The 24523-nt window shown below is 41.0% G+C and overlaps 1 protein-coding gene across 11 annotated transcripts in view; it reads right to left on the bottom strand.

Moving 5' to 3' along the window:
* Nucleotides 1-17381, bottom strand: part of RALGAPA2 (Ral GTPase activating protein catalytic subunit alpha 2) — a 137198-nt gene extending 119817 nt beyond the window's left edge. For 10 of the 11 annotated variants that reach the window (XR_003924527.1, XR_003924528.1, XR_003924529.1 and 7 more), the window contains exons 1-3: nucleotides 16937-17381; nucleotides 7933-8043; nucleotides 7221-7270 (exon numbers count right to left, since the gene is read on the bottom strand). Coding sequence is in view for 6 of the 11 variants with exons in the window: in XM_030021849.1 (XP_029877709.1) it covers nucleotides 7221-7270; nucleotides 7933-8043; nucleotides 16937-17042 (267 nt within the window). In the remaining 5 variants the exon portion in view is untranslated. Of the gene's footprint in view, nucleotides 1-7220; nucleotides 7271-7932; nucleotides 8044-16936 lie in introns of those variants that run through there. The other variant, XM_030021857.1, reaches the window with a different exon arrangement.
* Nucleotides 17382-24523: the final 7142 nt, after the last annotated feature.

The following is a 24523-nucleotide window of genomic DNA, read 5'->3' as shown; positions in this document are numbered from 1 at the left end:
GTTATCATGGTTAAAAGTCTACATTATTAAATAAAAACTTCCAAATGTTACAAGTTAATTCAAAGTTACAGCTAGAATGCCTGTTAATTAATAATTCTCGCATGTGTGTGTTAGAGTCCCCAGACTAAGATGGTGTTACAGTGTGACATAAGAACGCGTAAGTAATGAACAAGCTCCAGTTCCTGTCCTTTCAACTTAGCATTTCCAAGAACATTTTCTACACCACCTCCAACCCCTGGTGTTCTAAAAAACGCATATTGCTATTCCTATAAAACAAATGATAGTTTCTTCCACTCCAGCCTAGACTTTTAGCAATACCGCTGTGAATCCAAACTGGCTATTGACATCTTGTTTCTAGTTTCACAGTACACTAATAAGAAATATTTTAAGAAACCCCACAGTGCGAAATAATATTGCTTTTTCAGAAAACACATAGATCTATTTAATGCTTAGTGCTTTGCTGCATCTATATGGTAATCCATTATAGCACACTTGAAATAGAAATTAGGTATTACTACTGATCAACACATCAGGGTATCTGTCAGTTCTTTTAACTGATTATCCATAGTTCTTTTTCTTCTGGACTTCCTGCATGACTAGGAATAATGTTAAGTTTAAATCTTAGTTTACACAGGATGCTGCTTTTTGAAAGATACATCTCTCTTTTATCAAAGTAAAACAAAAAATACGAAGGTTTGTATTTTAACAGATTCACTCTTACTTAAACAATACTGCAATTTCTTTTAAAAAGTCTTTTATTTTTGCCAAATTCGTTGAATCATATCATCATTGGTAGCTTTGCACCTATTATTGCGTGCTGCACTACACTGTTGTAGAACACAGAGAAAGCTAAGGCTGTTATCAAATCTTACACTGAAGATCCCTACAGCCTGAATGTTTTCCAGCTTAACTTACACAAAAGTGAGACAATAAGCATTGCTGTTCTGCCTTCCAGAGCTACAAGAAGCTGTTCAGTAACATGCCATGCAGAGTCTCTTATTAAACAACAAAAACAAATGTGTTCTTGCTGATTGAACATGCTCTCAGAGGCAATGTCAATGACAAGTTCAGAGTAACGTTCATTCCAGCAGAATGGATTCTGAGGAAAAAAAAACCAAACCAGCTTTTTCGGTACAACCTGTACATGATAAGGAGTTTCTATTAGTCAGTGGCAGGTGGATCTACTTTAAGCCAAGTCAAATGTAGAATAGCTCTCCTGTGCCTTTGTGTTCAAGTACTATTCGGTGGTATCTCCACAAGAGTTTGAGTGTTCAACTACTAAAATCTGCAGTAATTTAGAAATTTTCCAGCTACTATTCACCAATTTAGGTGAAGCCAAGAGCCCAATTAAGTCAGCGTGCCTACAGCAGTTCAATCTAAATAAAGGGATACTCTATTTATTGCATTAATAAATTATTCACAGTTATTCACTGAGGGAAAAATGTCTCCCCAAAGCACACAAGACACTTATTCTTGCCCTAGGCATAACATTAAACAGTAAGATCTCTGAAGTCGAACATGTGAAACAATATAGTTAGAATTTACAACAGAATGCTGTAAGAATAACGACAATGTTACTTTAAGAGCAATAATGGATGAACCAATCAGAATTATGGCAGAACAAACTGTAAATGGTTCAAAAAGTAATTTTCTATGTGTAGGAAAGAAGGGCTATAAGCAATTTTATTGTTATAAACAAATAAGCCCTTTTTACTCTATTGAGCTCGAAAATCAGCCAACCAAGTCTGTGTGAGATACTTGAGGTTAAACAGTGGAACTGGTAATCACAGTAGGCACAGGGAACCAACTGAAAAGCTATAACAAAACCTATAACCTGAATTTAAAGCTGCAACTCTTAATGGTAATTTGATTTCAAGTGTAAGATAACCTGCAGATGGGGAAATTAAGCCACTGAGCTGTACAGACATGAGGAAAATGGAAATAGTAACAAGAAAGTTAAATAAAGGGGAAAAGTTAAATAAATGGGATAACCCCAAGAAATGAGAAACCAGGACCTGTGGCAATAAGAACTCAACAATAACTTGACTTGATTATTCCTTGTAAAGAATTTTACAAGTATTTTTCACATTGGCCAATTTCAATACACTATTTATTTCTGCAGAATTCAATTTTACTCTGTTTTATTCAAAAAGGTAGCACGTAATTAGGAGCAACATCCTAAGATACGCAAACCACCCTAAGAATATGCTACAGATATAAAAGAACATCCTTCTGCACATTCAAAAAAATAGCAACACAGCACTAAAGTCTTCTAAAAGAGTTATGAATCTAAAAGTACTGAAAGTTTCACTGATGCAGGTTTTTATGACATTGAAAATGACCTGCTAAAAATCATCACTGGCTTTGAGATTTGTTTTAAGCTGCTTAACCAATATTACTAATTCACACAGTAGTCTATATAAAGTAGACCTAAATGTGGTGGAAGAATTCGATATTTAAAATATCCACAGCAATCTTAGTCCAGAATGAACAAAAATTATACATTTTAAAAATTATATTTATGTGCATTACTAGGCAGTACTAAAAAAGAAGCGTATATTCCTAAGCTGCGTCAGTACATAGAGCTATCTGGTCACCCATCACCATAGCAGGTGTTCCTCTGACAGATGCAGTGTATTTACTGCGTGTGCTCTGTAATCTACTTTTCAAAAGGGTTGCTAACAGACTATAGCCAATTATAAACCTATACTGAATTATCATTAGCATTTGCAGAACAAGTAACTTGTGCACATCTGCAGTAATAAATTTAGGCTATACAGCTGCTTCTGTAATCATTACGTTCACATTCTGATAGCAGACCAATCCGTGTTTCAATTGATTTATACCACATCTTAATCTTCTGAGTATGTGGCCATTTGTAGTTTATATTTATATGTGCTTCTAAGGACAACAATACTGTATTAAAACCAGTAGCTACTGCTACAAAATAGAGAGCTCAAAGTATGGTTGGGCAAGTTCTAATATTGATTATCATCTCTGGAAAAATGCTTAGTGTTATACAAAAGCCAAAAGCAGACCGTGAGTTTGAGTGTGTAAAATACAAATACTGCAGACTCTATTAGCACATTTACATTATTTTATATCCACTTAATATTTAAAACCACCTGCTGTGTACATACTCGGGATACTCCAAATCAGACCTAGGAATGATACACTACAATTTTGCTGCTGAACTTCTAAGAAAGGTCAAACAGACTGCTCTGTTCCTGTTTATAACCACAGCTAGCCTCTCCTCATTTCAGCAGGGCAAGAGGCATATGGGGGAAGGCTAGGCTTGACAGATAAAAGGGTGTATAAGCATAATCACAGCAAGGCCAATATGAGTTACATTAGATACCTCTCCAGAGTTATCATTCTGTAGATTCTTAAAAAAAAGAAAAAAAAAAAAAAAATGCTTACGCTGTGTCTGGACCCAGCAACTTACACCATTCACATTTTCACCAAGTTCAAGAAACCAGAAGTTCCATACAAAACATAGACTTACAGAAATTAAGAGATTACAGCATAAACAAAGCTTTTTGTAAAACTATATGAAAGACACACTATGCTTTTATAAATAAGGACCTGTGAAACACAAGGACACCCATACTGAGAAGCTTTCAGCACACATATCATCTGTGGGAGGTGGGAGTACCTAACCCATCTTCTCAGCTATCTACAAACCTGTGAGACCTGAACTACACCGACAGCATCTGAAAAACTTCCAGCAACAATAGCAGCTACTGTAAGTGCCTTTGGGAAGCTTTACTACATTAGAAAGAGTACCTGAAGAATTCTAAGAATAGAATATTTCATACAGTGAACGTGTTAAATCAGTGTAATAAATTTTATGACTGCATCAGCATAAGAGATGTGGCTGTTCTTAACTAATAAAGCATAATGATAGAGAATGGAAAGAAATTGATCTATGTACTATATCAAAACCATCAGCCTGCTCTTATTTCATTACAGATAAAAAAAAAAAAGCAGTGTCAGAGGAATCAGTATCTGATGCTGCAAGGAAAAAAATACTATATTATTCAAAAACAAAAACCAAACAAGCCTTCACAATCAAATGATGGCATAACACTTTTACAGGACCCAGAACACTTACGTAAGCGTAGTGCACCTTTCCTGAGTTCTGTGACAGACTGTGCTCAGCTGACAGCTATAACAAACAATGCCCTCAAATCAGAGAACAGTGATGTAATAAACTATACTAACATGTTCTGAAAATATACTGCAAATCTGGAGATAACTAAGCCTTACCAAGAAAAAGCAAATTTGTTTTTCACATCATTTGGGCCTTTTAGCTTAAACAGGGAAAAATAATACAGATAATTACAGTTGCTGTGTCATTTCATGAATATCTATTTGGAAAAAGGCCAACGCACCTTAGAGAATATAAAATTAGATCTAAGAACTTTGTAATATTAATTGTAAAAAAACACTTTACAAAATGAACTGTTAACCTTTCATATTACTCCCTTTTGATTAATATTTCTTCTATGATTAATATGTTGTTTGATGTTATTGTTGAGTCGCCAAGCTATGTAGCTGATGTCTAAAATTAAGACTTCAATAAATTACAACTGAGTCAATTTTCAGAGGATTTGTGGAAAAGGCATTTGTTACTTTTGCTTAACATACACACTAGGTGTCACTCAAGAACAGCAGCAAAATACCCACCAAACTACCAGAAAAGGCAGAAGTCAGCTCCTTTCATAAATATTTTTATTGATTTTTAAACTGTTAACCCTCAGCACGTGGATTCAGGATTTGTTAATCCTAAGTAATTACCTATTTAGCTAATTAGAAAACTCTAGGAAACCTCTGGCTCATGCTGACATCAGATTAAATATGGCAAGCTTAACAATCAATTAGTTTTGTTACCTATGGCTTACAATATGAATGTTTAATTACTTGGCATTTACATTTTTTCTTGTCCTGTGTTCAGACTGATGTACTCTAGGTCTGTGCACCAAAAGGCCTTCTAAAAAGCTGTTTTCCTACAATGCATTAAGTTATCAAATGTTAGAGTTATAAATGGATTGCAAACTTACTTCCAGTAGATAAACACCATGGAATGGATCTCCTCAAATTCCACACAAATACCTTAAACGATTTCCTCTTCCTAAAAGCTGTCGATGACTAGCCTATAATATAATTCTCCATGATCGGGACCCAAAGCAACACTGTGTTCCATATATAACTAAGTATTTTTTTCTTCATACAGTATGTTCTCCTGATGTTTTTAAGTGGTATGAATAGCCACCCGTTTTAAAGACACAGGAATGCATATTTATTCACTTTAACCTTGTGAGTAAGCATTAGCTATTTTCCATTCAATGACATAGCCACAGAAATTTAATTACTTATTCAAGACCACAGAGTAAGTGTATTAATGAGCTCCCATTAAACTGCACAGCCTTGCTCAGTAAATGCAGTGATACCTTCTCCATGGGGGGAGGGGAAGGAGGAAGAATTTGTCCTGCCCCAAATACAGTCCTAGCAGATATATGAGCTCATGTTCTTTGACATTGCCTCATGCAAAATCCTGAAGCAGACTCTTTTACTAGCATCATAAGTAGCAGAAAACACAATTCGATTTTCAGATTTCAGTCTGAAAATGCAGTCTTGTAGTTAAAGAAGCAAAGGGAGGGAGAATAGGAAAGAGGAGATAAACTTGCTACATCATAAAAAGTCAGAAGATGAGACCACAAAAATCCAGGATTCCATGTCATCATTTTGATGACCATTTTTCATATTACAGGCATGTTAGGCTAAACAGCATCATTCTTACTGTCAATATAAATATTATTCTAACTACAAACTATACATTAATGGGGAAAAAAAATGAAGCCATACATTCTGAGGTTTTTCTTTGGGGTTGGGGCTTTTTTTCCATTTTTAGAGAGAGCGATAAGAGTTGAGAACATTCAACCTTCGTTTTAACTTCAATTTCTAGAGTCCCGTTGAAAGTTAGGCTTTTTTTTTCCTACCACCCCTACCAAAAAATAACCCACAATATAAACAAAGATAACATTTCTATGATGCAATACTCAAGTGAAAAGTTAGTTGGATTAGCAAAGAGAAATCAACAGAAGATTTGTTTATTTACCCTTAAGAAGGAAATCAGGCCAATTATTTACCTAATGAATTGTTAAAAAAATTCAACTAAAGGTACCACTGATCTCTGACTTCAGAGACGGGTAGAGCTTATGCTAAGACTTCTGGTGTGCATTATAAAAACTTTTTTATATGTTAGGCTTTCATCTGGTCCAGTGATATTTTCTCACATCCAAATATATTTAGGTAATAACTCTGAAGAGGTCCCTTGGGAAATGATCTATCACAGCCTAGTCTTCTTTAAGTTAAAGACATCCTAATTTGATTATGCAAAAGTTAACTAGCTAATATTTCCTCCCTAGACACTGCAAATGCTATGACCTCCAGTGCTGGGAAGGATATGCTTCTGGAAATAAAAGATGCTCCACTGAATTGAAAAAAAAAAAAAAAAAAAAAGTTAAAAGTTAAACAAATTAACATTTCACACACTCAGATCCACCTGATAGACAGTAGTTGACAACTCTTATCCTTTTATTTTCCTTTTGCTGCAAGGCCAAATACTGCAATCATAATAGATGCCTCCACCTGAAAGGAGTAGGCCCTCAACTCCTGCTGTAACACATTCAAAATAAACATAACACTGAGCTTCAGACTGACAAAGTATAGGGAAAAAGTACTGCTGTTTTGAACTACCCCCCCCATAAAATACAGAAGCAAGAACGTATTTAATTTTAAAAAAAGAAAGAAAGACTATTTTGACAGCTTTAGCCTAACAGAGGCTATGCAACTATTGATCACTTGCTCCCAAATTCTACTGAAAAACAACAGGACATGTTCAAAGAGTTGATCCTTAGTTCCTTAGGACAGATATATTACTGTATGATTTCCAAGTAATTTTGATAAAATCTCTTAATTCTGGATATTCATTCAACCAACACTCCCATTGCATAATAAAACGCTTATTGTTATTGCATCTGAAAACTTAAGGCACACCCTAGTTCTTTTCTCCCTTTCACCTTGTATAGTCAGGGACACCTACTGTCATTTTGATTGATAGCTGGTTTTACCCCTCATTGTGAAAGTGTAAGTAAGCATATAATGACAATGAGATTTAAAATAAAAAAAACAGTTTCATGGTATGGAAAACTTACTTCAAAAAGAAAGAGAATGGAGTCCAGCTCCTCCCTTTGTGATTTATTCCCTGCAAGACAGAAAACAATATTGTTTGCCATAAATATACGGTATGAGACAGACAGCAAAATTACGCTGTTGTTATTCAACCGAAGACAAAGATGTTGCACTTGGTTTATTTTTCTTCATCTTTATCTAATATCAAAAGAGAAAGATGTTTCCAAACTTCAGTGCCTCAATTATCAATGAGGGACATCTAGAGTCCCAGATCTGCAAAGCATTGCCATTGTGCTCATCTCCAAGCAAACAGCTATTCCAACCAACATATCTTCAACATTGAGATTTGTTCTGTGGATATCTGGTAATATTTCAGTTGAACAGACATATGCTTAATTCTTGGATGAAGGACTTCAGTACTTCAAAACAAGGTGAGAGGATACGTATAGAAATGCGTAAGACCTGATTTTTGTGCTGAAATGACACTTAGCCATAAAAATGTATTTAGAATTCTTTTCAGTTACTTATGACATTTCAGAGAGCAATTTTCCATGCTTGTCTCTTCTGATACCATAAAATTAAAATACTAATAGTAATTAATAATGCATGAAGCTATTAATGCAAATATACATAATTGTGGACTATATAATCATTAGATGAGCTCTAACAGAATGCTTTCAAGAACAGTTAAGGGAAAACTGACTCACCAGTTGCTGGCAAAACTCTAAAACTTACCTTTTTGTTTCAAGCTGTTTTCCAGTGTTATGAAGTTTTCATAGAATATAAAATAAATTTGAGAATAATTGTTCTCAAAAAATTGCTTCAGGTCAGTTCCATCCACAATATCTGAAAAGAGGAACAAATGGAGTTATTGCACAACATCAGAAAGCTGAAAATTGTTGTCTTTGTGCAAATTTAGTATTAGAGACTGAAATAAATGCAATACGAAACAATTTTAGTGACTTCATTAAATATTCTATACTAAAATGTGATTCCATCCTTGCAAGTAAAGTAGGGAAATTTTCACTGTCACTTAATTTATGTGAGTTTACAGTGTGGCTTCTGTATCATCAAAACAAGCAGGTACTGTTGGAAAAAACAAACACCAGCAATGATTTCTGCATGCAAATTGCAAATCCAGTTCTTAAATTTATCCGACAAGCAGATCAATTCAGAAAACATTGTATTTCCAATTCATTTTAAAAAGAATGGAAACCCAAGCATGCATCACTTCCCTAAGCCTTAACTTAGGTCTAAAATTTGAAATAAGTTTCTTTTTTAAGTAGAAAAAAAAATCTAATGTTTTCTAAACCTGACACTTGCAAAAGACACTTTAACTTCATCTGTTTGCTCTTTATTGTAACTGATTTGGTGAACAAAAGATAGATGATTCCACCCAGAATTAAGAGAATAAAGGGCAAGCATTAAGAATTATTAACAACACATCTTGTCATTGAAGTTTCACCTCTCAAGAAACCCATTCATTAATCAAGACAACAAAGCTGATTACAACAAGACACCAAATAATATCACACAACTACAGAAGAAAGAATGACTTTAGCCTTGGACAATGGGGGTTTTTTTTGTTTTGTTTTGGGTGGTTTTTGTTTGGTTTTGTGTTTTTTTTTTTTTTTTAATTAATACCTTTTCAGTAGTAAGGCTTTGTTTGGTTGCTCGTACTATGGAAACAGTTAGTGCATGGAAACTCTTTTACATGGTATTCGTTTCCTACAAACTACTGGTCTTGAATTTGCAAGCTAAGTGCAATTGTTCCTGTCCATGAATGCATTCTGTTAAATACAACTCTAGGAGAAAACAAGGCTTTCATTTACAAGGATTTCATATGAAGGAATGAGGTCATTAAAATCTAAACAAAAAGGAAACTTTCCCTTTAAATTGTGAAAGGAGGAGAAAGGAACTGCCTAATCAAAAAAAGTAAATTCTCCTTTTCTACAAAAGTGGCGTTTCAGTGGTGACTCATCTGTTATTCTGATGTAAGCATGCATTCTTACAGCTACATCCTTTTCCTATTGAACTATTTTGTTCCCTATATTCCTTCACAAGATATATAGGAAAATAATCTCTAACCTTAAAAGAGGCCAAAAACACTCCCATTTACTACCCTAACTTTCCACTAGGAAAGTAAGGTTTTCTTGCAATTCTGCATTCAAGTTATCATCCTGATACTACTGCCCACTTCACTTAAAAAAAAAAAAAAAAAAATCCAAAACAGTGAATAAGCCACACACCCAGTAATTCCAATGCTCAGTCAGAGGTACAGCTTTCTTGGACGTTTCACTACCAAATTCCTTATTTTTTGCATATGTTAAGAAACCACCATTTCTCTAGTCCTTCACCGTGCATGCGTTCACCGTGACGAGTAGCAGAAAGCAGCACTGACCATGAATGCTTCACCCGGCTCCCCTGGGCCCAGGAAAGGCAGGCGATGTCTTTGCGGCTGAGCCAACCTCTGGCTGGTAGGAGGACGAGCCAAGCTTGTGACAACACCCTTTCCAGCAGTCCCTCTCCTACATCACGCTGGGTTGTAGAGAAAGCTTCTCCAGACAGGCAGCACCATGGCAAGCACATCTGAGTCTCACATGCTCCTTTACTTCTCTCTGGCTTCTGCTCTCCCCACAACCCAGCTTCTCCCACCCATTTCACCAAAAAAACGATCATCACAGACAGACACCATGACAAGAAAGACTGCTTCTCAAGAGGATTTACTAAAAGTTGGCAGGAAGCCTAAGACAGTAACGTAGATCACTACTATATATATGTTTAACTTGTAGCAGGATAAGGCTCATTCTTCTGTTTTTCAAATGGAAAACGTCAGAGAAAGTTTCATGCACAATTTATCATTTAAGATAATAAGATAAAACACTGACTTTTGGCAAATCGCATTCACTGAAGAAGTATTTATAAGCATTCAAGGAAATTAAACAGCAAGGTTGGGATTGAATTGCAGGTATTGGGTTATATTTTTATATTTACTCATAAATAGCTCTCAGATTACTACTGTTGAAAACAGCCACCTAGCGAATTCAAACCTCTGAGCACTGAAATATAAGGCAAGCTGGCAAACATTATCAGCCATCATATACATAATGGCTTTCCAAAAACATGTATAATCTAACTCCATTCCCCAAACAAGGATAGGTGATCCATTGACTAATGCTTCTGATTAACACTTTACAGCTTTTACAGCAATCAACATATAGGAAATAGCAAGACATTCATGAAGGTACAAATGACATTTCTTCTATATAAAATATGAAACAGTTGGCTCATTAGATAACTACAAGTCACCCTTACTTGCCTTAGTACTTAAGTTTAAAATTTAGAGAAACAAACTACTCAGGTACCATTTAACAAGAATCTGAGTTTATTGCCAAGCTCTCATTACTCTTCCTCGTATTAAAAAAAAAAAAAAAAAATCTAGAGGGGACAATAATTGTGTCTTTGGCACACCAGCTTTCCTTTTATTTTTCTGTTAACTACCAAATGTTGTTGCAGTCATTTAAGTCGTTGGAAATCCTCCCTTAATTTCATGAACTTCCAAATTCACTTGGCTTTATGTTATTTATACTAAGTTCTCTCAATCCTGAAGGGTTTTCTTTAATTTTTTAAGTACTCAAGATAAAGAAGATGAAGAGACAACTTTGCAGTCATACCCTGGTTAATGATAAACTTTTACTACTAGCCTCACCCCAGAAACTACTTACAATTTTTACTTACCTTCAAAAAAACCCAACCAAAAAAAAAAAACCACCCGCTTTTTCAAATTAGAGCTTTAAATGCTAAATAAAAGCCTAGAAGATAATTTTCCTTCATTTTTTCAAAGGAGTGTCAGCATGGAAACATACTCTTACTAAAAAAAAACCCCTCCAATTCGAACAATTTCCAAAGTAATTTTAACACCTCAAATTTCACATGAAATCCAAGGAACAACAGCTGTTCTAAATTCAGCAAGAAATTTGGAAGCATTCACTTTTGAATGTCTTTAAATGAAAATTTCTACTAAGCTTGTATTAATCCAGCTGTACAGAACTGTGCAAACCAAGACAGTGCCATAACTAAAAAAAACCCCACTACTCTCCATTATTAGCTCATTTTTGATTGAGGGAGTTAAATGAAAAAAATATGTTTTTTCTTAATTTATATTTTTTAAAGAAAAATATTAAGGATTGCACTTGGTAACCCAATTAATTTCATATTTAATCTAAACTTAAGTCTGTGTGTAGCCATATCAGGTCTACCATGTATTTGTCCTCTGCTCCACAGAGAAAAGGATAAAAGCAATGGACATAAGCAGCACCCCACATCTGTCAGCAGTAGTACTCCTAACACATACACCAGAGCACAAAACATTGTCATTTTCCAGTTCAGGATTTAAATAACAGTTTCTTCGATGACACAGTTGAAACACATGTAAAGTACTGTAACTCTGAAAACAGCCCAGCTTTTAGGCATACATCCCATCCAGGAGTGAAGTGCCACAGCACAGGCCCTGAAGTGCATGTTATTAATTCAAACACCAGCCTGCACCCAGTCCTCTGACACACAATTTAGTCCATCAGTATGCTCAAAACCAAGTGTGAGCATATAGATGGTCTAACAACCCACCCCAGCAAATATCGCAGTTCAGGATCAACACAATCCACAAATCTGTAAACCAATTTGAGTTTGGCAACTGCACCAATGGTGCTACTTTCAAAAGAAGGTTATCATCCTTAAGATTATTCAGTATAAAAAAAAATTGAAAATCCAACCCCTTAATTCAACTTAATCGTTGGCTCCATCTTCCAGGCAGCTCACAGCATATTCAACAGCAGCTGTGGGTAAGCTCCCATTTTTTCTTATTTCTAAGAGTAATGTGAATGGTGTTGGCTAACTTAAATCACCGGATTGTTCACAGAGACTACCTATAGACTTACTTTATAATTTCCAGCCTTAAACAAACAAAGTTCTCAGGCAAATCACACTCTGAAATTAGTAAGAATAACACCACCATGAAAAAAAGGCTCATCACCTTCACGATCCCATTTTATGCAAGAGCAAAGGATGACATCATTTAGATTACTGGAGAACCACAGCAGACAGTAGATGTTGTTCCTATTGCACCATTATTCATAAAAGATACTGCATCATGACAGAGCAATTCTTGAAACCAAAAGCAAAATTCAAGAGAAGTGCACTAAGCCATGCAAAGATGTTAAACTAAACATTTCAATCGTACCTGAGGAGAAAACATTGAAAGAGATCCTTCAATAAAAAAAAAAAAAAGGGGGGTTTACCCAAGAACAGCCACAGAAACAAAGTCTTAAAGAGGAGAGATACATTTTTATGCTAAAAAAAGTCCCATAGAAACTACTCTGGGAAACAGTGTAGAGGGCTTAATTTATGGCCCATCAGTGAAGAGCCAAACTTGTACATCACCGCCACCACCATTTATAAGGCCATTATTTTTCAAGCCTATCCTAAAAAAAGACCACATTATTGACACTTCCACACACTGTATTTGGAAAAAAGTTCCTACTTAAGTTCTGAAAGTTAGCACATCTTTATAACAATAAAAAAATAAAGGAAAATTTCTGGCCATTTACCTAACACAAGCAAATAGCCACTTTAAAATAATGTTATTATTCTGGTTAGTGTTTTATATTGTCATGCAGGTAGACTACTCCACAGAAGCAGGAACTGAGATCCTAGAGGGCATTAGAGACTTGAGAAATGTTGCAAGCAACACAAGTTTAAAGGGAATCTTTTCTTTCAGCTTAGGTATTGGACAAACTTACAGACAGTAGCTGAGGACCTGAAGCAATCAACACCTGGCTGTTATCAATCCTGGTGCTCACACAACCCGTTATTTACGGAAACACACATCCTTTTCCCCCATCCTTCCCCTATTATCATCTTTTCTCTGATTTTTATCCTCCTACATCAGCAGGATCTCAGAATAATAACTGTCATTTTGTTTACAATTTAATTCCTGGGATTTAAAACTAACAAAGGAAGAAAAGATGGCATCTCCTACGGAAACATAAGAACAGGAGCAGTTATTTTGAGAACATGTGCCACTATGGCCTGAGTGAAGCAGGTGGGGACAGGGAGTGAAATGACTGGGGTGGGAGGAACATTTAAGACATGCACATTCCTACCCTTGGCCAGCACAAGGACTGCCACATTGGGATGGAAGAGAAAGAAAAAAAAAAGAAAAAAAAAAAACAACAAAAGAACCCACAAAGAACCAAAACATCCAACTATTTTTGAGCCTTTATACCAAAAGCTTTGTTTTCCTTGAATAGAGGAGAGGTTCTTACCATGTGTTGCTTCATTTTCTGTGCTGAACAATACCATAAACACACATTTGCAACAATATTGATCAAGATACTATCTTCAAAAAGCCACTCCTGTATTATCTAAGATGTTTACATTGATGTTCTTAACAGCAGACATCTCAGGAACATAACCAGAGCCTGCTTTGAGATAGTCCCTGCAATAATATATCCACTACAAGACAGCCAGCTGTCATATCACAGCACTTCAGCCAATAAGCCACTAATATGCTACCCAGCCCTCTGGCACTGATAACAATTTTCACTTAAAACCAATGTTCAATAATAAGTTTAATCAAAAAATCAGGTCACTATCTCCAAATGTAATAGACACTTGGAAGAAAAGATATTCCTGAGAAGTGACGGGTGTATTTTTTTTCCCCCCTTGCCAACTGAGTAATATGTATCTTTACAGAAAACCACAAGACAACACTACCTTCTGTACCATCTGCTTTGGGACATAAATTAATTTAATCAGGCTAATAGGCATATTTTTCCATTTGTTCCACCCATCAGGTCTGTCACAGGAGCCTGGCAACCTGCTCTGTACCACACAGGCACACAAAAATGTAACCCCCCTGTAAAATGGGTATAACCAAGAGCCATAGCAAGTCCAGTATTCCATCCTAAACTAGTTGTGTCTTGGTTTCAGGCATGTCCTTCTGAGAGGCTGAAAGGGGAACACTAACAGAAAGCTGCTATTTCTTCAAGTCCATTTCTTTTAGTGAGGCTGGTAGAAAAGGAAGAAATGTAAGGTTTGCGAGCTCACACTACGGTCTCTTAGAGCAATCTTTCTAAGGATGGTTTCACAAAACATTCTAAACCTCATCTCGTAAACAAATCTCATCTTGTAAACAAAGAATTTTCCAAAATTTTTTAATGATGAAATCTGACATTATTTTAATATTGTTTGTACAGCACAATTAGACTTGTACAGTTAAAAGGCATATCATAATGCAGATAAGGTATCTTCTCCTGCCTTTTCAAATTCCTGCCCTTAGGCAATTAGATACATGGTACGATTAAAAAAAAAAAAAAAAAAAAAAAAAGGCAAGCAAACAAAATATTTTATACACCTCCAGCACAGGAAATGTACCCATTTGGTCCCCAGAGGAAGATTAACACAAAACTGACCACCAGATTGTTAACTATGGAGATTTTTTACATACAGAATAGGAGGAATTTATACCCAGAGCAGTCACTTACCCTTCACTCACAGCTAACTCCAAAGCAAAGGTTCGATACTGTTCACAAAAAACATGAAGACTGCAGGTGCTGAGGGACTCTAAGACATAAGCCTCTTGTCTCCCACCACCAGGCACAGCGGTCAGAACTGCTCTGAGTCCAAATCATGAAGCTTAAATATCTATGGATTGGGCACGTCAAACTTACATGTGCTGTTGCTCAAAAGATGAGCAAGACCTGGCCACTTCTAGAGTGCGACACAAGACCACTTATGGATTTGTCCAGCACTTCGTCCACTACTCAATTACCCACAAAAATCTCTTTTTCAGATTAGCTACTTAAATGCAGTAGACTACAACGAAATAACATCTTTAAATCACAGTGATGGTTACTCACACCTTTAAGAAACACATCCCCAAAAAATCAGCAAGATGCCCATAACAAGCTAAACTATCACAGACTCTTCTACTCTTTCGTTTCTGTGCTCTCACAGAGTACAACTTTCTCAAAGGGACTATCCCGAGGGAGACTAATGGCTACTTTTCTCACCCAGGATCATACTCGGTGTCCTCACCACAAAAGCTCCTCGCTTTGCTACAGTACATTCAAAACTTCTTTTGTGTATTTTCTTCTGTCAGTGGAATGTCACAGGAAAAGCATTTAATCTGAAACAAATCTCAAGCACCACCAATGAGCCCCCGCTGCGAACCACAGCAAGGTTCCTCAGTGCAAGCCTTGCAGCCTGGTGCACGTACCAGGCAGAGGACCGAAGGGGAGCACCTTTCCTCTGCAAGGCCTGAGCTGGCTCCCGGGCGGTAACTCTGGCTCCACGCATCCTTCACACCACAGAGAGCAAGCACATAGGGGGTCCAAGGGGAATGACACGAACACTGACCAACCAGAGAGCCGCTCCCCAGCAGAAGATACATCGGCCAACTTCTGCTCTCTCTCCATGAGCCACTAACCTCAGGCCCTGTACTCCAGCCACTTATTTACTTCTCATGGCTTGTAACAGAATGTCTTTGAGACTCCTACATACCTTGCAAACTTGACTGAAATGGTAGACTAAAAAATGATGAGAGTACACAAGTAGTAATCAGATCATTTTCCCCTCCTTGTTTCTCAGGAGAACAATCTAAATAGAGATAAACAAGTACTAACACCGTCACCAATTCTCCTGAACTGGGACAGTGCACAAAAGCTCTTAAAAAAGCCTTTTCCTGCTGTCGGCTGCTAACTAATAGAGAACACAAGGCCACCCAGATCCTTGCAAATCATAGCTCACAGCTGAAACACATCAATTGATTTCAATATTCAGAATAAAAAGATCAGGGTTAAGGCCTCAACTGTAAGGCAACATTAGAGAAAGAGCTTCAACCTTGCCACAGACATGGGGAGGGCATCACAAAACGCCATTACATGACCCCCTTTTTAAAAAAAAATTTAACACCCCCCCCAACCCCAAAATAATGTTGTTGACAAGAGCAGACTTTCTATGAATGGCACTTCCAAAGAACCCTGCAGGAAATACATTTACGTACCATTTTGTACCCAAACTATGATGCTGCGTTGCAAGTATTTTGACACTGGGCAACACACGCTTCCAAAGCCAGGAGCTGCCACTGCCAGACGCACCAGAAACTTTCTCTAACAGCTCCTGTAGCTTTGAAAGGACACCCACTGCTACCTTTCAACAGCTGTAACCAGAGGAGCTTACAGAGCCTCCCAAACTGCATAGGAAGCTTGAAGAAAGCTGAGGAGACCCGAGGCAGAAAAGGCCATCTTCAAGAAGGGTTGCCTACGAGAAGTTTATATCACCCAGTTTCGCTCTTGTCTTGAGGACAACTCTTACCCAGCCGCCCCAACCAGCGTTATAAAATGGTTCGAGGCGCACTGAAGGGCGAGCAGGTAAGCGCCTCCGGCGAACCGCCCGCGGCCCCGCGCCCTGCCGCGGCCACCGGCGGGCACGGCCAGCGGCTGCTCCCTGAGGGGAGGGAAAGCGGCTCCCTCCCGCGCTTCCCGCGCCCCCGCCCGCTCCCCTGCCCGGGGTCGCGCTGGCCGCCGCCCCGGCGGGCTGCGGCTGGAGGGGGGCAGACGCGAGAGGCGGGAGAAGCCCTGAGGAGAGCCAGGGGGCGGGGGGGCTCCCCGCCCTGCCCCCGGCCCCTCAGGGCGCGGCGGGAAAGGGGTCAGCGCCCCGCCGGCCGCCCCCCACTCACCCAGCAGCGCCCGGAGGTGCTTGAGGCGGGTGAGTACGTCCCGCTTGGGGTCCAGCGCCTTCTGGGTGGATTTCCTGACATCGGCGTGGCCCTTCCTGGAGAACATCCCGGCTCAGGGCGGGCGGCGGCCGAGGGAGGGGAGGGGAGGGGAAAGGAAGGGAAGGGGCTCCCCTCGGGGCCGCGGCGGGCGCGGGCCGCGGACGGCAGCCGCCCGCGGGAGGGGCTGAGGGCCCGGCGGCCGGGCAGGTGCGGGGAACGGGCGTCCGCAGCCCCGCCCGCTACGGCCGCGCCGCCCCGGGCTGCGAGGAGGGAGGAGAGGGGAGAGGATGGGAGCGTCCCCGCCGGGCGACCGAGCTCGCCGACCGCCACCGCCCGCCGCCGCCGCGCGGGTGGGCGTGCCAGCAGGGAACCGGCCGGCCCCGCCGCCGGCCGACCGACCGCCCCCCGCCCGCCCGGGCCGCCGCACTGCGCAGTCGCGCCGCCGCCGCGCGGGAAGACTACAGCCCCCGGCGTGCCTCGCGGCGGGCGGCTCCGGGGTGGGGCAGGCCGGGAGCTGGAGGCGCCGCGGCTTGTGGGGCGCCGTCGCCTTTGACGTCACCCTGGCGTCGACCTGACGTCACGCCCCGGGGCCTCCCCGCCCAGGCGGCCGTCTGTCAGCGCCGTTGGCGCTCTGTAGGGGCAACCCCTGCTCCCCCGGGGCTGCCGCTCTCCACAGGCGAGGCGGGCCGGGCCGGGCCGGACCGGGCCGCGGGCTGCCAGCGCCTGGTGGGCCTGTCACACCCCTGGGCCCACCCGCGGCCTGTCGGCGACGGCTTTGGGCCTCCAGCTTAGGAGCCGGGTCGTTTCTGTCCGGGCTCAGGGGCCACAACCCTCCGGCAGCAGCGTCCGTGGTCAGCAAGACCACTGAAGGTGGCGGTGCCAAGGCCGTGCTGGGCGAAAAGTCCAGCTTTGTGCAGGGCTCGGGACAGCGATGGCCACGTTGTCTGAAAAGCGGATTTGTCACCCGGAGCGCACTGAGCCAATAATCACACACTCAGGAGAGACATTATTTGTTTTGTATTTGCGCAAAGGTGGGTGCGAGGTGGTAATGCCACAAAGCCAGCACACCTTGCGGTTAAACAAGCAAGCAGTTTATACAGTTTTAGATTCACCCACTCCGTTTCCCAAGTCCTTCCCCAAATCATTCTTGGTAGTCGCTTATCTGCCACCATTTCTATTGGGCTAAGCTTTTCTCTGCTTCGAATTAAAAGTACAGTGTTCTTTTATTCTACAGCACATGTTCAAGGGGGGGGGGTGGTGGTAAGTCTTCTAGCTCTTGAATTGAGTCGGTGGTCGCTATCTCTCCCTGCCTCCTTAATTTCCCCCTAGTTCATGCCGCTTTGGCAATCATCCGGTGCCTTCTGGAGCGGGATGTTGCCTTTTTATTGGTCTTGGGTATACTGGCTGGCAAAGCCTACATCCTTTTTACAAAGTAACCAGGCCTACATAGTGAAACTATTGAGTAATGGTCCTCCTCGGAGGACAATGCATGGTGTTTAACCCTAAATTGAGCAGTGCCACCACAGTTAGGCCGTAACTCGCAGCGGAGCTGGGAGAGCTGTGTGAATACCAGAGGCAGGGCGGTGCGCCGATGTGTTTGAAATGGACATGCCAGTCGGGAACTGGAGCCTAGCCACGCTTGGTTTTCTTAATGGGAAAAACCTTCAGGTTTTGAGAACTGCTTGCACTGTAAATATGTAAACAATAAGTGCTGTCTTTACTCCCATGACACATAGGAAAGGTAAAAGACAGAGCAGATTCATAGTTATACAACAAAAGCAGGATTTGCACCAGAATTAGAAGCCAGCAGGGTTTCAGTTACAGGCCCTCAGATCCTCTCACTAAAAATCCTGGGTAGAAAAGTAAATTTTTCATAAGTTCCAAGGCAGGATGAGGTCCTAAAAAAGAAAAAAATGTGTTTCAGAGAAATAAGTTGCATGTGTACTTCTTAGTTTTTAGCAAAATTACTTAAAAATTAATTTACACGTCATATATTTATAGAAATTCTTTTTCAGCCATGAATCATTGTAGAAAAATAAAATGTCACAAGAATTACTATTGTTAGGGCCGGAAAGTATATCACTGCCACATCTCGCTTCCTCTGAGCCCTCTCAGGGATTGTTTCTTCCGTGAAGGCCTGGAGTCACCAAAGCAACACGTCAACAAGCCCTAAACACGTCCTGCTAGCAAAAGGACAGTCCCAGCTTCTCCGCTGTAGGGACACCACCCCTGGGGTGGCCACGTGGCAAGAGAGGTCAGGGCACTGGTCTGGATGAAAATTAACCTGGCAAAATAAACCAATAAATAAGCAAGCGGCAGGAGTTTGTGGTGGAAGGGGGCTCTGCTGGTTGCACGACGTGGTTGTGACCATGGCACAGCTTTCCCCCCTTTGAAGCACAGCTGGTTTCTGGAAGGTGGAGAGCAAAGACTGACCGTGTCTCATAGTGCTACCCTGTAGAGTCACCAAACCTTGTGCTATTCCTGCTGCTCTTTAAGAATTCACTTCCTGGAGTCATAGGAAGGCAAATAGTGCTGACACGCAGCATTTAAAAAAAAAAAAAAAATTATCCTTTTTCTTATACAAAAAAGTTTGAATGTATGACCTTGGAATCAGACGCAGAGAATTTATTGTTGCCTAAGTCTATTGTTTTTGAGCCCGTTTAAGGCTTACAGTAATTCATATTGCATATTCTTCCCATAACCCTGTTACACAATGTCTCATTCTAGAAAAGTTATAACTCTTCAACAATTGTATAAAATTTTTGGTCACGTGTTGCAAATTGAGTATCTGCAGCTTCCTGAGAAGAGCGAGTTGGGTCATTTCAGCTTTTCCCTTTCATTGCCACAAATCAATATATGCAGTTGGCTGAGGAAGCACATGGCTAAAATCTTGGCTTGCTCTTTTATTTTTTTCTTTTTTTTCCTTCCCTTTTATTTTAATTGACTTAGAAAAACAACAACTTCCAGTTTGTACCTTCTGGCAATTTCTGATTGTTCCATGTTTTTGTCCTTTTCTGCTCTGTTAAAAAAAAAAAAATCATTGTTCTTGCAGATAAAGCAATTGTGATTATAGAGCTGCTCTAATGTCTAATAACATTTGTGACAACAAAACATTTTGGTGCTTAGCACCTAACTGCATAGCTTTAGGCACTCAGTGTTTTAAAGTTTGCCAGAAATTCTTCTCGTGAGAAGCTCCACAGAATATAGATTTCATGACTTGAATTGCAGTGCTCTGGGAGGGCAGTCCTTTCTCTCCCTATTAGGTCCTGGAAAATGTGGTCATGTGAAGAGCTCAGTGAGTCAGCATCATTTAACATTAGCATAATTATAGAGTGGTTTAGGGTTTTTTTTACTTGTGTGCTTTAATCATGGAATTAAGGTTATTTGAACTCAGTTCTTGTGCATCAGTGAGCTGCAGAGATGAAAAAGTGCCCCTGATGCTGTATGTAGATGGTAAGGAGTTAATTCACTGTGGAGCAGGACATTCATACCTGGAAGTTGGAGGGTTGACACTGGTGAGCAAACATGTTGTGATATCCAGCTGCAAGCAACCAGAGGAGGTTTGAAGACCACCTTCTTGTTTCCAGCAGCGTTGAAAAGCCTAGTGCAGGGCACGGGGACCAAATTCAACCCTGCTGCCATTACAGTTAAAGTGTTAATGTGCTTTCTGCTTAGATGAGGACTAAATCTGATCCCTGTATCACTAGTGGCTCTTCTGAAATAAGAAATAAGCAGGCTGGTAAAGGGACAAACATTGACATAATCCAGTGGATTCCTGTGAGAAGGGGTTTTGGCCACTTGGCTGCGATGAGGAAAACTTCAAAGCTCACAAATTAAGATGCTTCCATATGAGGCGTGGTGAGAGACTTTGCTTCTCAAAAGTTTCTTCTGGTTTTCAGAGTGCATATTACTTGGAAGTACACAGTCTAATAAAAGCTTTTAAAAATTGAAGTTATCCTAAAGATTTCTGACAATTTTCCTGTTTATTTTTTATAAGTCTTTGCATTAGCTGAATCATCACGGTACAAAACCGAATGATAAACCATGGATGTTCTAACTTGCATTTTCTTCTGCATGTCATGTGTCATATAACATGAGACAGTATTTTGTTCTGCATGTAAATGTATGACCATGCATTGGCTAATCTTCATGGTATAAAATTCCTTCGTTTTATATTAAGAAAAAGCAGTCAGTATATCAGCAAGGTGGAAACCCATTTACCAGTTTCTCCTCTGAGTTTTAGGTAAGCAAATACATCCAAATGAATATATACCTTTAGGAACTCAGAATTATATGCAACTCACCTTTAACCTATTAGTTAAAACATCATAAAATACAACTTTTGAAATGATTCATCTATGAGTTGATGTAGAGTAATGCAAACCAGAAATCCCAGTAAACTTGCAGCAGTGATTTCAGCCTGTGTAGGGGAATGGCTTGTACAATCCTATGACTTGTGTTTTCTAACAATATAATAGTTGCAATTTCCCAGAAAGTCAGATGATGCATTTCTGAAAGTTGATGCTTAAGGTAGAATAATTTCCTGAAAGAGATTTGGTCATTCAGTTTTCAGGATCTGAAGTAAAATCTGTCTAAAGCAGTCATTTAAGGGGACAAAGCCGTGATCACTTACCACGGAATTGGATTTTTAAAGGTCACAGCACAATGTGACATCCTAAGTGAGCTGAACATACAAACATAAGCACGGCAGTGGTGTGAATGGATTCAGTATTCATTTAGATAAATCACTCCCTTGTGCAGGAATCTGCCTTTTTAGCTGTGCGTGTCAGTTTGGATAACACGGTGGGCAGACCCCCACTCCTGCTGGCTCCAGTGGAGGAAGACCAGCATCACATCAGTACGGGGGAGATTTCTGGGAAGTCGTAGCACAGCCAAGACCCCACAGACAAAAGAGAAAATTATGACCTTGAAAATAATGTCACTGCAGTGTCTGCCTTGAGCAGGAAAGCCTGCCTACTACTCACAGCTCCTCTTGGCTATGTGCGGTCTTGTTGCTGTAGAGAGCTATTAGAGAAGTTACTATTTCAGGCACCCATTGCATATAAGCAATACAGGTAAGGGGCAGCTCATTTCCAGTCTAAAATAGAATAGCCTAAATTATTAACATGCGTTTACGCTACAGGCAGGCACGCTATCCCTGAATTGCACAGCTCACACGTTTTGTTCCTTCCCTCTTGGAAGCAGCGTGGTACTTCCAAGGAGTAAGAGTGTCACGCCAACAGCAACGGCCCCAAAGCAGGCACTGCCCCTGCTGCTTCTTGCAGCCGGTCCCTGCCACTCGCGCTCAGTGCCTGCCTTTGCCACCTCTAGGACACTGTGAGGGCTGCACGGGGCGGGGGAGCAGAAGCAAAGGGCACAGTATTGGTCTTTGGTCGCATTTTTTGCCCTCGCTTCTGGGCTGCCAGCTGCCCGGGCCGTGGGCTGTCGGCTAACAGGAGCCCACGAAACAGCAGCGGGACACGTCCCCGGCGCGTTTTGTGCTGGAGCGAGTCGCTGGGGCGTAGATCGCCTGAAGGGAGGATGCTGAGCAGTGCTGTCCCCAGAGAGCTTTGCCTTGGAAAGGAAGAGGCTTCCTGAAATTCTCTGAGACGCAAAAGCTGCAGGTCCACTGCTGCGCGCTCCAAGGAGGGATGTTTTCCCACACCCCGTGCATCCGCTTGCTTGTGCCTCTTCCCAATGTCAGGTGTGCCCAAGTCCTGAGCACCACCCGACGGACAGAGAAAAAGCTCAGGAAGGCCCGAAGCCTGAATAGAGCCACCTGCCTGCGCAGGGACACCTCTCCGGCTCCGGGGCCGGCCGTTTGCTGCGGGTGGAGAGTGACCTCGTGAGAGACCAAGGCAGCGCCTGTTAGGATCCTTTAGAGACCACTCCATGGCAGCAGGCACTGGCCTTGTGCTGGCTCCTGGAAGCCACAACCTGCCGGTCCTTGTGCCTTATGCACTTACCCTGCCATGGATGACTGACCCAAGACCTGAGGATGCAAGCACACATCCCACATCGTCCTCATTCAATTTCTAAATTTCTTTTGATGCGTTGTGTGAGAGCGTAGCAGTCCAGAGGAGCGAAGGCTAGCTATGGGGTCTCGGGTTTTCTTATCATCATCTGGAAGACATGCTTACTTCCTAAACTTCACATCAGAAAGATGACACAAATCACATTTCGATGGTCAGAGAGGAGTGACTTACCATAGTGTATAACAAAATGTATCGAACAGAACCATAGTCAAAGTAATAAAAAAACAGGATGTGCCTCATTTGCTTTAATCTTTTGACTTCGGTGGGCCAGGAGAAGCAGGAGTTGGCCTGCATTTCTGTGCTTTTAATGCATTAAGCTCCTTAGTCACAGTAGGGTGTAATCTCTGTCCTGTTTTCTTACCTGCCGTAAGGAAGGGTGGGCGGTGGTGAGAAACTCTGCCTCTTGCTGTAGAGTTTGTGGAAAGGTGAAACCCGCTGCTGCAGCTGTAAATACGGTCGCCTGAATTTCACTGGACTTGATGAACAGGCAAGGTTACTTTTCCTGTTGAGTCTGAAATTTTAATGACAGTGATTAAATTACAGAACTTCTCTGCTTACTTGTGTCAATATAACACTTTGAGCCCAGAAAAAAGGGTAGGGGAAAAGTAAATAAAAGAGACTTCCCTGCTAAATAACATACAGGTGAGATAATAATTTCCTTAGCATAGGATGCCAGTACTGATTACTTGTCCTTCAAACCAAATGCTTCAAATTGTATTTAGAAAGTTATTTTTTGTGTCCTGTTGCATATCCTTGGTCTGACACATCCATTAAGGCACACTAGCTTCTTATTCCTGCATTTGAATCAATTCACTTGATGCTTCTCAACTTAGGTGCAGCGTGCGGTTGCTTGGCAGAGCTTTGGTACTGTGCCAGCATGCTGCATATGGAAGTGAGACTCTGCTCTCTCAGTCTTGATATGACTAAGCATGTGTAAAAGATTTTTCCAGCTGGCTCTGAGTTTGATGGGTTTATTTTCCTAACAGTGTTCCTATAGAGTATGCAGGCATGGATCCCTGCACCTACAAGGTACTGCTTTAGACTCAAAGGCATACGGTTAGTGCTTAATTTCTAAAATACGCCTGACTTTTCCTGCATCTGGATCCTGCAAACTGCTTTCCATGGATCAACTTCTGCAAAGGTTTGGAGTTTCACCGAGTTTATGAAAGCAAAGGCGCCTCGTCCATTTACACTCACTGAGGATCTCCCCCAGTGGCTCTCATTTGGCATCTGAAGGGTTTCTTATTGTCCCTTTGCCTGTTGCAGATGAATTAATGAGTGGCCCAGACGCCGAAGTGTTGGAGGGGCTGGCAATGCAAAGGAAGCCAGGAGAGGTGCAGCCAGTGCCCAGCTTATCTGGCGGGTGGAGAAGAACAGTTCAAAGGTGCAGGGTGTCAGCGGAGGATGTCTCCTGAAGAAGCGTGCTGACTTCTCAGATAAGCACACTACAGCCCACAGGCTTCCCAGAAAACAGTTAATTATTTAGCATGAGTTACTTATTTAATACTTGCTT

The sequence above is a fragment of the Aquila chrysaetos genome, chromosome 8, assembly GCF_900496995.4.
Source record: "Aquila chrysaetos chrysaetos chromosome 8, bAquChr1.4, whole genome shotgun sequence".
Taxonomy (NCBI): Eukaryota; Metazoa; Chordata; class Aves; order Accipitriformes; family Accipitridae; genus Aquila; species Aquila chrysaetos.
Note: the sequence above shows the minus strand (reverse complement) of the source record. Positions and strands in the feature narration are given on the sequence as shown.